General features: G+C 48.8%; 1 protein-coding gene across 3 annotated transcripts in view; it reads left to right on the top strand.

Annotated features, from left to right (window-relative positions):
• The window catches only part of IRAG2 (inositol 1,4,5-triphosphate receptor associated 2), a 2,448,326-nt gene that overhangs the window by 2,039,596 nt on the left and 395,572 nt on the right, over positions 1–13,158 (top strand). For 2 of the 3 annotated variants that reach the window (XM_069628486.1, XM_069628485.1), the window contains exons 32-33: positions 3,357–3,497; positions 9,863–9,997. In XM_069628486.1, coding sequence (XP_069484587.1) covers positions 3,357–3,497; positions 9,863–9,997 — 276 coding nt within the window. The remainder of the gene's footprint in view (positions 1–3,356; positions 3,498–9,862; positions 9,998–13,158) is intronic. The other variant, XM_069628487.1, reaches the window with a different exon arrangement.

Raw genomic sequence — 13,158 nt, 5'->3', positions numbered from 1 at the left:
CCAGCCCTAATCCACCAGCAAAGCTGAGGCTGAAAAGATCACACTGAATGGTAGATGCTCTCGAAAATTTACTACGTAAAACACTTGAGCCCATATGATTTAGTGCAACCCACAGATTAAGAGTATACAGTTTGGTGAGGAATTTAAAATGATGTTTGTTAACACCATGCCAATTACTTTAAGAGCCTCTGCTTTGTTCAAATGGGTTCCTATTTTGTACCAGGTGTGATCAGGAACCTGTGGGAGACTGCATGTCAGCTGCACTCACAAGTTTAGAAATGATAAAAGCAACTTTTTAGTAACAACGGTAAAGGAGATGGGCTACACCACTCAGAGCATCTTCAGTTATTTGGATAATTATAGTTGCCCTGCGGATGTTACACCTGGATGGACAAGAACCATGACCTGTGGGTTATGCAGCAATAAAAGGGACAGTGCCTCCCATCTGGAGTGGAGGCTAATGCAAACTCCCTGATCCTTCTGTGAAGTAAACACGATATAATGCAAACAATTAAAATACTGTAATATCAAAGGCACAAATAAACTGTCAATTTCATACCATATGCAGCGAGTGATTTAAGACCCTTTTAGAGGGAATTTACAGAATCACCTAAGTATTAACCTTTAAATGCTACACATAGGATGACACAGAATGTTTGTATCCGAGCAGTAGGAAGGCAACCTTTTTACAATAAAGTATCCACTTGAGTTCCTTTTGCTTCAGCTCCTCATAAACTGTCCCCTTTATTTGAATCCTGGAGTGTCTAAATTCTGTGCTACAGAGCCTTTTTTTGAAGAAATATACACACCTACTGAATGAATATCCCACACTAAAAACCTTGGCAGCTGCAGTCTGCTGAAAAGTAAAATGGAATTCAAAAATAAAATTAGACCAGCTGCATGTCTCAGAGAGGAATTGCAAAGCTTTGTCCTCACCTCTGGCAGATGCTGCAGGCTGTAATCTGGTGAATATGGCCTGATAATGCTGCTCCCAGTGCATGCATGAGGCCGACTGGGCCAGCTGTGCAACCTTCTCTTTTGCGCCAGTCACATCTGGCTCGGCGAGCTCACGTGATGAGCAGGCACAGGAGGCATGGGGGCAAACAGTGGGGTTGATCCGCTTCGGTGAGTAAGAAAATGAGAGGGGCCAGAGATGGGTGTATTTTGGGTTGTAAGATTATTCTCTTGTGGACTTAATTTAATTTACGCATTTAATGCCTGGCAGTGAAAGGTGGTGGCAGGGCTTGAGAAGAGACCCTTGTGAGGGCGGTTTTGGAGGGCTGCCGTTCCTTCAGTTGATGTGTCCAACAGGGTGTTTGCTCTAATTGTCTCCCTGCCATGCGCAGGGACAGGGAGGGAGGGGACCAGGGTAACTTTGTTTTTGTACTTTTTTATGGGTGTGCCACACTTCACTATAGCAGGTTCAGGGCAGCGCGGCTATGGACATGCAGGAGACTCCAGTTGTGTATTGTTAGCATGCCAGCACTGGCACGCCACCACATTTGTTAGATGAGGATGTTGCAGAAGAAAAGATATATTCTTGTATGTCTTTTTCGTTATGTTTGCAGTAGCAAAGGTGCCACTGTATTATGCCCTGCTTTCATTTTTTTTTTTTTACTTGAACTGCTTTGTGGTGACTTGTATGCACACCTGCAGCGCTCCCATCGTTTACTGTTGATAATTTAGAATATTAGCCCACATATGTTGCTGCCACAGTAGACTAGATCTCTACAAAATGTAACTCAAGTATCTCACTTCTATGTCCCTGCAACAAAATTAGCCCTCTCCCATGTGCTTTCTCCTTTCCTCAAGACCTACCTTTTCTCTTCTTCCTGCCCTGCGCCCTCTGCAACTCATCCAGAACAGAACTGCAAGACTTATCCTTGGCCTCAAGCCCAGGGACCGCATCTCTCTAGTGCTGAAATCCCTTCACTGGCTCCCAGTGGCTGCAAGGATCAAATTCAAGATCTGCTCTGCATTGTCCACCGGGCTTTCTGGGGCCTAGGACCCACTTATCTTCTAAATACCGTCTCTCTCGTGCCCTCCGCTCTTCTACCTCCAACCTTCTGCGAGTGTGCCGGTTCTCCAAGCAGAGATTTGGAGGGAGATCCCTTTCATCAGCAGGTACCTTCCTCTTGAACAGCCTCCCTGCCACCCTCCGACTTGAGCTTGTAATTCTCAAGTTCTGGAAACTCCTCAAAACTTCCCTCTCTCTCACCCTCCCGTGCTAACCTAGCTCTCTGCTCTTCCTTCTCTCCCTCCTTCCACACAGCTTATTGACTGGCCGCCTGGTGTACATCAGAATCTCATAGGTCCCAGGCATCCCTGCCAGTCCTTCTGCACTTGCCGCAAGGCCCTACACCCCACTGCACTTGTAATAAACATTGAGAGCTTCTCTCTCTGCATTTCAGTAGTCTCTACTGACTGGGCGCACTTGGCCCCTGGCCCTCCCTTTCCCTCCTGCACTTGCACGATCTGTATACATCCCTGCCTGAAGATCGTTCGGTCTGTTCTCCCTTGTCTTCACCCCTTAATGTGCACTTGAAGAAAACGCAGAATCGCCAGCAGGCCTATTTGCTGTATCTAAACTGTAAAATATTTAATATTCACTTAGTCTGCCTGTGCAGACCGTTATCGGCTCAAAAATTCAAGGGCTCTTAGCCGACTGTTGTTTTTCCCCGTGTTCCTTCACTCCTTGAGCGCTTTGAAACACTTGCCTGTGTATACGTGCTATATAAATAAACATTACCATACCATACACAAGCCCAAGACATGTTTGACATGTTTGACAAATGTTGAATCTGTGAATGTTTCGAAAACATTAATGTGGCCAAGGTTCACTTCTCCACTGCTAGTTTGCCTGGCCTGTTTAGAATCCCCTGCTTCATATCAACAAATATTTTAGGGCTTGAATAAACAATTTTTGTTAATACCTAGTTATTCAAATGTTATGTTGTGTTTACTCCACATAGTGTTGTCGCTCAACAAGATTCAATGGGCTCCAAGGACGCGAATGGAATTTGTTATGGCAGTGAGAACTTTCATCATTCCGAATACCTTTCTATGGGTCATTGTAACTTTAAAACATGCCCCACAGAGCTGTAGAAATTATAAAACCAGAAACTGTAAAGTTGAAGCAAAATGTATAGCAGCGATCATTCTTTTAAATACCACCACTATGGAAAATGAAATATTTGCTGGTACAACCACTCTGCTGTGTTGTTGGTTTACTCCGAATACTAAGCCCGTTAATGCATCCCTGATCAAATGTAGGTGCTTTAATATGTTGTACAAGTTGCCCATGAACAAACATGTAGGCCATTGACAGTTGGTTAATTTTTCCATCCCTTGATCAGGCTGAGTTTCTTCGATTATCACTGGGCTTCAAATGTGATTTGTTTACTATGGAAAAAAGGCTGCGGCTGGAGGAAAGGTCTCGAGACTTGGCTGAGGAGAACTTGAAAAGGGAAATAACAAACTGCTTGACGTTGCTGGAGGTAAACACCTTTTATTTACTGTGATTAGTGTTGACAAATTATCAACACATGTTTTTATCACTGAGAATGAGCCGAGTAAGTCTTAGCCAGTTGTTTCTTTAATCTTAAAAATCTAAGAAGACAGTGGAGTGTTCATGCACAAGGGTGATTATTGCATTATTTATGTGAGCTTCTAGTTGATGCAACATAAACGCAACTGAGGTTTTCGAATCCCCAAATTGTAAGTGGTAAGATTGTTGCCCTGGACCACGGTACTACTGCTTCACGCTCTTGATTTTATTGTTGTTAATGTTCCTCGGGATGGCTTGTGGAGGGTTGGGGGGAGTGTGGGGAGTGGTTTCAGTCCCTTTTGCTCTTTACCTTGGTCCATTCTGGGCTTGATGCTTAATGCTTCTGTTGCCATTGGCTCGGTAGCAACTAGAAGAAGAAAGCTAGCAATTTCTGAACATCTAAAGAAAACCTATTTTGAATAGACGTATGCATTAAGTGTCGTACAACTAGTGAAATCTGTTTAAGAAAGCTTTAAGGGCTATTCAAATAGGTGTATACATTGCATAGAAGTGTATTTCGAGGGGATTGGGTCCTCCGACGTATTCCATATCTATGACATGTAATCACCACAGCTGTGCTGCTTCGTAAACTTTTTTCTGCGTCCTGCGTCGATGCGCCGTCGTCGAGGACCTCCTCCGACGTCATCCGATGTGATAAGTAGGACGCACAACGCCCGTAGCCTCAGTTCCGTTTTTTCCGCGAACGTGTTGCTTCGTGAATCTCGGTTAACGCCTCGACTCATTGGAGTTCTGTATTTCTCGGTTCTTCGAACCTGTTCGTTTTTGTGAAAATCCTTCGTGTGAAGATGTCTTCTACTTCGTCTTCGACCCCGCGTCCGGGCTTCAAGAAGTGCGGGGAGTGTGGGTCCAAGATGTCGGTGACGGACTCGCACGATGCCTGCCTCTGGTGCCTCGGGGAGGCCCACGACACGGATGACTGTATCGACTGCCAGTCGCTCACGTCCAAAGCCTTACGCGAACGTAAGAAGAAGTTGTCGATAGGTCGGGTGTCCAAGCCCCGGAAGTCGAGGTCTGCGGGGCTTTCGACGGATGATTCGAGGGGTGACTATCCGCGTCGTCGGAAGTCTCGTCGGTCTCCTTCTAGGAGTCGGTCTCGCCACTCCTCAGCCTCTTCGAGGCATTCTCGGAAGCGCCGACACCGGTCGTCTTCCAGGTCCTCTCTGGAGGACTCTGCCCGGCACGTCGCTTACCCCACCAGCCGTGCGACGCCGGAGGAATGGGCTTCCTTCGGGAAGAAAATGCTGGTGATTCTTGAGTCGCAGGGTACTAAGCTGTCCGCGCCCCCGAGTGGGGTCGGTCGTGAGAGGTCGAAAGACACCGCTCGCAAGAGTGGTCGGCACGAGTCACGGGAGAGGTCCCGTTCGGACAAGGAGACTCGTTCTCGACATACCCGTTCCAGGTCCCGGTCCTCGGCGCGTTCGAGACCGTGTGCACCTGTGAGGTCTTCGAGGAAGACATCGACGTCTGAGGCGTCGAAGCCGTCGACAGGCTTTCTCGAGGCTCTGGCTCCGAGGAAGTCGTCGAAGCCGTCGACGCTCAGGTCGTCGAAGGACACGCTCGGGGCTCCGGCTTCGAGAGCTGTGTCGACGCCGCCGATGCTGGCGGCGCCGACATGCTCGGGGCTCCGGCTTCGAGAGCTGTGTCGACGCCGCCGATGCTGGCGGCGCTGCATCTGACGTCAACGCCGATTTCCTCGACGTCGACGCCGATCCTCTCGGCGCCGATGCCTGTTCTCTTGGCGCCGATTCGTTCGACTCCATCGACGCCTTTCGTGTCGGGGGTACCCCGTGGCACGGGGGATCCCCTAGGAAGGCTCTGGTTAAGAGCAAGCACTCTCGGGTGCCTTCTTTTCGCCACGTGGAATATATTTCAGAGGCGGATGAGGATTCTGATGGCCTGGTTCCTAGTCAGGTTCCAGATGAAATTGTCTCGGGCCATAGTCAGTTTGACGATTTGAGGCAGTCACTGCATGATGCCAGTGGACTGGACACCTCTCCGGAGGTGGAGTTTTGTAGGCCTGAGCCTGGCTCACATGCCGATTCCTCGTACCGGCGCCTTATGGCTAGGGTTTCTGAGTACTTGGGATGGTCTGCTCCCCCAGGGGAGTATGTGCAGGATGATCTAACGGACATCCTTGATGTTGGTCCCCCAACTGACCCGGTACTGCCGTTCCATATGGCTTTACAGAGAAGGGTGGCGGCGGCGGCTTGGACTGCTCCGGAGAGTCTCCCGGCGGTGGGCAGATCCTTGTCGCAAAAATACCGTCCAGCCAGTAGCGACCCCTGCTACTTGACCAGGCACCCCACTCAGGAGAGTTTGGTGGTGCAGGCGGCCACAGCCCCGGCAAAGCAGGCGTCGTACCCTACCATACCTCCTGATAGGGACGACAAACGTTTTGATGGCTGGGCGAAGAAAGTGTTTTCTTCTGGTGGTATGGCGCTTCAGGCGGCCAACTCCATTTGTGCCTTGTCTCGTTTCACACACACTCTGTGGAACTGTGTTGCGTTAGTGGCTGAACATATTCCCGAAGGGGACGAACAGGATGGTGTCCTTGCTATGGTCCAGGATGGTAAGGATGCCATGTGTGAGTCCGTTCAGTCGGGTTTGGACTTAGCTGAATGAGTCAGTAGGTCCATGGCGGCGAGCACCGTGATACGCAGGTTTGCGTGGTTGCGGAAGTCGGGGTTTGCTCCTGATGTGGACGACAGGGTACCCGTGGTGCCAAGGCCGCTCGGGCAGTTGCCTCTTTGCCCTCAGGTAACTCCGCAGCCGCTCCCACTCAGTCATGAGGCCATGTCCCATGGTTCGCCGGTTGGGGGAAGGCTGGCGCAGCATCTTGTAGAGTGGCAAGCCATTACTTCAGATGTGTGGGTTCTGGAGATCATAACCCACGGCTACTGTCTTCCCTTTCGGCACAGGCCTCGCGACAATCCACCGGGGAACCCCTCTTTGCAGAGTCCGGATCCGCTCCTTACGCAGGAAATTCAAGCCCTGCTGGAGAAAGGCGCTATAGAACTGGTGCCTGTAGCGGAGAGGAACAAGGGATGGTATTCCCCTTATTTTTTGATTTCGAAGAAAGACGGGGGGTTGAGACCCATCATGGACTTGCGCGGTTTGAACAAACTCCTCAGGAAGGACAAGTTCAAGATGGTTACTCTCTCTCAAGTCCTCCAGGCCCTTCAGCTTCAGGACTGGTTGGTGTCACTCGACCTCAAGGATGCTTACTTCCATGTGCCGATCCATCCCAAGCACAAGAAGTACCTGAGGTTCGCAGTTGGCGACTCGCACTTTCAGTTTCGGGTCCTGCCGTTCGGATTGACCTCCGCCCGAGGGTTTTCACCAAGCTCATGGTGGTGGTGGCAGCGCATCTCAGGCAAGGGGGGATTCACGTCTACCCCCTACCTGGACGATTGATTGATCAGGGGGAGCTCTCCCGAGCAAGTCCTGGATCATCTGTCCGTCACCTGCCACTCCCTTCACAGGCTGGGCTTCTCCCTCAATTTAAAGAAGTCCCATTTGACGCCAACACAGCGGCTCCAGTACATCGGAGCAGTGCTCGACACTTCCCTGGGGCAGTGTTTTCCTCCCCAGGTGAGGGCTCTTCACATTCAGCAGATGGTGCACAAGTTTCAGCATGCCCAGACGCTCCCAGCGTTCGAGTTCTTGAGGTTGCTCGGCCTCATGGCATCCTGCATTCTTCTGGTGCCAGAGGCTCGCCTGCGGATGAGATCTTTGCAGTGGGCACTCAAGACGCAATGGTCGCAGTCCTCTGGCAGGATGTCGGACCCGGTTCAGGTGCCGCCCTCGGTCGCCCGGGACCTTCTGTGGTGGGCCGTCGAAGGCATCTTGATGAAGGGGGCTCCGTTTTGGCTTCCCTGGCCGGAGGTGACGATCGTGACGGATGCATCCCTCACGGGATGGGGAGCTCATGCCAACGGGCTGACAGTCAGCGGTCGTTGGTCTCCGTCGGAGTCCAGACTCCATATCAATCTGTTGGAGCTGAGGGCCGTCAGGCTAGCCCTGAAGGCTTTTCTGCCGACTGTGCGAGGAAAGTGTGTCCTGATCCTGACGGACAACACAGTGGCCATGCACTACCTCAACAAAAAGGGGGGGGTGGCAGGGTCACTTCCTCTGTGCAGGGAGGCGATGCAGCTAGAGTTCTGGGCCATCCAGCAGGAAGTTTCGATCTCGGCAGTTCATCTGGCCGGAGACGAAAACGTGACGGCGGACGCTCTGAGCAGGCAGAGCGCGATCTCTCACAAGTGGGAGTTGGCTCAGGAGATTCTCCTGGAGATCTTCGCCCTTTGGGGGACCTCGCAAGTGGATCTCTTCGCCTCCAGTGTCAACCGGAAGTGCGAAAGGTTTTGCTCGCGGGAATTTCCTCCAAAAGGAGCCTTAGGAGACGCGTTCGTGGTGGAGTGGTCATTCCCGCTGCTGTACGCGTTCCCTCCAGTCCCCGTCATCCCTCAAGTGCTGCGGAGGTTACGGAAGTTCGGTTCCCGGATGATCCTCATTGCTCCGGCGTGGACTCGGAGGACGTGGTACCCGGACCTTCTCGACTTGTCCATCTGCCCTCCACGTCGTCTTCCCTACCGAGACGATCTGCTCTCACGGGAGGGGGGGGGGGTCAGGTTCTCCATCCAGAGGTCAGATCCCTCAACCTTCACGCTTGGCTTCTGAAAGGTTGAGGTATAAGGATTGGGACCTCCCTGAAGACGTGATGGAGGTGTTGCTTTCGGCCCGAAGGCCAGCAACAAAGTCTCTGTACCGTTGCCGTTGGCGTAAGTTCTGCGACTGGTGTAGAGTTCAGAATGTGGATCCTTTTGCATGTGACATCCCCATGGTTCTGTCCTTTTTACTTTCTTTGGCCCACAGGGGCTTGCAAGTGGGTACCATTAAAGGTTACCTGGCGGCGCTGTCCATCTTTAAGCGCTCGTCTGAAGAGTGTTCTTACTTTAAAATCCCTTTGATTTCACAGTTCCTGAAAGGGCTCACTAATGTGTTCCCTCCGTCACCTTTCCTGGTGCCCGGTTGGGATTTAAACCTTGTTCTTAAGTTTCTTATGGGTGCTCCATTTGAGCCTCTACATTCTTGCCCTTTGAGGCTGTTAACTCTGAAAACTGTGTTTTTAGTTGCGGTTACTTCCGCTCGCAGAGTGAGTGAGTTACAGGCACTTTCAGTTCAGCCACCCTTCATTGTATTTCACAAGGACAGGGTTGTCCTTAGAGTTCGTCCTTCTTTTCTTCCGAAGGTAGTGACGGAATTTCATTTGGCCCAGAAGGTTGTTCTTCCGGCATTCTATCCTCCTCCGCATCCTGGTAAGGAAGAGGAGAGGCTCCATAGGCTTGATCCTAGGAGAGCTTTAAACTTTTATGTTTCACGCATGTCCCGGGTCAGAGTGGACGGTCAACTCTTTATTGGTTACGCTGGAAGGCGTTTGGGGCAAGCTGTGACGAAACAGACTTTGTCTCGCTGGATTATTTTGGCCATCTCGGAGTGTTACCGCTTGGCGGGTAAGGACCCACCGGCTGGCTTGCGGGCCCATTCTACCAGGGGTATGGCTGCATCTACTGCCCTGCAGAGCGGTGTTCCTATTCGCAACATCTGTGATGCAGCCACATGGGCTTCAGTACATACATTTGTACGTCACTATTCCCTCGATTCCATCCGAGGACAGGATCTGGCCTTTGGCAAGGCGGTCCTTTGCTCTGCTATTTGATTGGCTATTCTAAATTTTGATTCTAAATTCTTTCCCTCCTCCTTGCTCTGATACTGCTTTGGGAGTCTGTCATAGATATGGAATACGTCGGAGGACCCAATCCCCTCGAAGAACAAGTTACTTTCTTACCTGGTAACGTACTTTCGATGGGATGGTCCGACGACGTATTCCATATCGCTCCCGCCCTGCCTTCCCCGCTACAGAATTTCTTTTGCGATTGCAGCTTACGTTCCGCAAGACTTTGTGTCTGACTGGCAGTTGACTAATATCACACGTTCTGGGGGAAAAAACTACAACTGAGGCTACGGGCGTCGTGCGTCCTACTTATCACATCGGATGACGTCGGAGGAGGTCCTCGACGACGGCGCATCGACGTCATCGACGCAGGACGCAGGCGCCGAAAAAAGTTTCCGAAGCAGCACAGATGTGGTGATTACATGTCATAGATATGGAATACGTCGTCGGACCATCCCATCGAAAGAACGTTGCCAGGTAAGAAAGTAACTTGTTCTTCTGATGCAATAAGTGGTTTTATCTTCCAAGCATGCTTTTTGTACACTTTGTTTATTTTTTAGACTTTAGTCCCGATTTGCGAGGCAGATAACCAGTCGCAGGACATCATAAATAAGTTGGAGAAAAGTTTGAAGTTCTTGAGTCAGCAGACAGCCAGAGTGGCCAGTAGAGCAGAAATGCTGGGGGCCATTCATCAGGTAAACTAATTGATATCCTGCAATTTATCCAGTAACTCAATGCTCTTAATTTTGAGAAATGTAAGCAGGTGTCTAGCAATCATTGTGACTGTGTATGTCCCACACCCTTTCCCCTTTATTGCTTCCCCTTCTGGGGAGTTAAAACTACATGCTGTTTTTTTCTGCACCGTTTAGGAGTCCCCATAAATGATAGAGAAAAAAACAGCGTGCAAATCAAACATAGTCCAGTAAGACATTGTACAGGAATCAGTCCTCGTCTCACTTTCTTAAATGTGCATCCCTACATCAGACAATTCTGAAATCGCCATGCTCCGGAGCTCTAGCAAAATTCAACTTTACTTACCCATGAGCTTGGAAAAAAAATAACCATGCATTTTTAAAAAAAATTAAATCTGTATACAATCCTGATCATGGATGGTCTGCCTCCGTCTCTGACACTATAGTAAGCTACATTTTTAGCTTAAGACCTTCAGCAGACAAGCTGGATGGCAAAAACAGATTCTGGATAGCCCTAGCCACATGATCAAACAGATAAGCGTGGCTACATTATTCAACCACTTAAAGCTTTTTCTGTTGCAAAGACTTAGTCCTTCCAGTTTCCTTAGTATGCACAATGGTCGTGATCCAAGTACTTGTCAGACATAGATTATGAGAAGTTTTTACATACAAGCCCGGCCCTAGAAATTGTGGGCCTGTTAATTTGCATATGACATCACAGGAAGTGACTTCACTCCAACCTGAACTTGGAAGAATGGAACTTGAGGGGATTGCAGCCCGTAGCCAGCTGTTTAAACATATACCTCAGCAGCAGGCTCATGAACCCACTGGCTACCATTGCTGCACGCATACTGATTTATAACACACAAAGTATAAAGGTACTTTCTTGACGTTTCTTCACCCCAACACACACACGCGTTATTGTGGAAATTTGTAATTTTGAAATGTTCTTGCAAACTTCATATCTCTTTAACAAATGAATAATTAGATCACTGTTTGTCCCATACCTGCCACACATACTTTCTGTACCAGTGAACAGTGATATGTAAAATGTGGGGCAGCATGGCTCACTCATCACTACAGTGCAACACGTTTGACATCTTTCTGGGGGCGATATTCTGTGAGCCCAATGTTACAACATTTTATTAAATGTAGGGGTCTTCATTTTTGCCTGTTGCTCAACATAGACTTTTGCATCACAACCAGGGCTTTCCATGGCCCAATTAAATACCTTTGAACATTTTTGGACCACATGGCAATATGTTTAAAACAAGCATAGGCAATGCCAACAGTCTTGGCTTTTGTGTAAGCATGGGAAAAGCACTTGCCAGGCACAGTCGTAGTGATATTAACTGGCCAGGTGTAAAATGGGGCCAGTGGGTATCTAATCGCAGTGCCTCGCAAATGCCTAATATTTGTACACAATATTTATACACATATTCATACACAAACCAAAACTGTTGGCTTTGCTCATGTTTGTTTTTAACAGGACTTCAGTGGAGGACTCCCATAGTGCTAATAAATCGAGTGGCTGAAGGCAACTCCAACTCTTGTGTTATTAGCCCAGTGTCTGTTGGTCTGGGTAGATCATTATCACAAGCACAAAAGTTCAACATTCACCTCTTCACTTCCCTTTTTGTCCGGGTTACTCTTGGCCATTACGCATTTTAACGTTCATTCACTTTGTCGCTTTATAACAAAACTTTTCACCTTTCGCAGAGACTTTCGAGTGTGCTACTTCCTTTTGCCGGACCACTCCGCTACTCTGTATCACTGACTTCACAGTTATCGGTAATTAAAAGTTCCCCACAGGTCTGCCTTCCTTTGCGTCTCATCCACACATGTGCAGCCTTCAATTGTGAGATATACTGTTGCACTTTCAATCTTTCCTTAACACACACCAGCCTTTCATGTTGCTCGCCAACTCACTGGATGTGTGCCATCCTTTCTTGTCTTTTCCTTTTTAATTCACGAGTCAATGTTAATACCACAGGCTTGGCTTCAACTCCCCAACTCTGCCATTCACCCGGGAGGGTCGCAGGCGCCATTGAAACACAATGCAGTCTTCTTGTCTGGGATTTGGACTTTTCTACATATCTTTCACAGCTCTTCTGAGGCAACAAACTCTTGCAGGGATCTCCTGGGTTTCTCTACCCTTTGCTCTCGTATCTCGGTCGTTCTGCTCCAGTAGGTTTGCCGTTGCCCCGGAAGATTTTCTCCTTCTCGTGTTCCAACTTGCTCAGAGTGCGTCTCTATGTTCTGCCTTTTATCCGTGTGGGGAGAGCTATTAGATGTATGTAATTAAAGTCATGTGCTTGACTTTGCCTGACTCGATTAGCAGGAAATGTCCAATGAGACTTTACACTCAATCACCCTCTTCCTCGGCACAGTGTTTGTGTAGAAAAGGGAGTGGGGTTGTAACGTTGCAGGATCCTATAGAATAGGAAGGGTCATGGGTCTGGATCCAAAGGCGATGGCTATGCCCTGGCCACCTGAGAGAGTGATTCCCGGGGACTAGTAGGTGATACACCCTTTGGTTTCTCACATACCCTTCCCCTATGCGATGTAGCCGCATCTGTTTCACGGGTAAACCGGGAAAGGAAATTGATGTTCCCCTGTTCCTTACCTTTTCGGTGTTGAACAGTGAAACAGTAGGGGTGCAGGTCTAAGAACCATCGTATGACTCGAGGGTTGGAGTCGTTTCATTGTCTTATCCATACCAAAGGTGAGTGGTGTAAGGAAGGCATGGTATCAACCAGTTAGATTACGCAAGTGATCACAGGTCAAGGGTGTTTATTGAACTACAAATGGGTTGGTTGAATCCTATCTAAAACCTAATAGGCAAGCTCAGCCATCAAATAAATAACACAGCCCTAAAAGTGTCTTGTCAGATCAAAATGGCCCATACTAACAAAACCTATTGCCAATCCTTACGCTATAACAAATGTGTGTGGGGAAAAAGGTGTATGCAAAAGAAAACAGTTCACAAAATGATATGTCAGGATAGTTGAGCTAGTTGGCTTCTCTTCTCCACGTTTTCAGCATGAGGAAAGGCGGCACGTCCGAGCTTCGCATACACTGTCTTCTTGATCACAAGGTAACAGTTCAAATCATAGGCATCAGGGACTTTCAAAGTCTCTCTCCCAATGACAGTCTCTTATGGC

This window comes from Ambystoma mexicanum, chromosome 12, assembly GCF_040938575.1.
Source record: "Ambystoma mexicanum isolate Mex_15411 chromosome 12, UKY_AmexF1_1, whole genome shotgun sequence".
Lineage (NCBI taxonomy): Eukaryota > Metazoa > Chordata > Amphibia > Caudata > Ambystomatidae > Ambystoma > Ambystoma mexicanum.
This window is presented reverse-complemented; position numbering and strand designations above follow the sequence as displayed.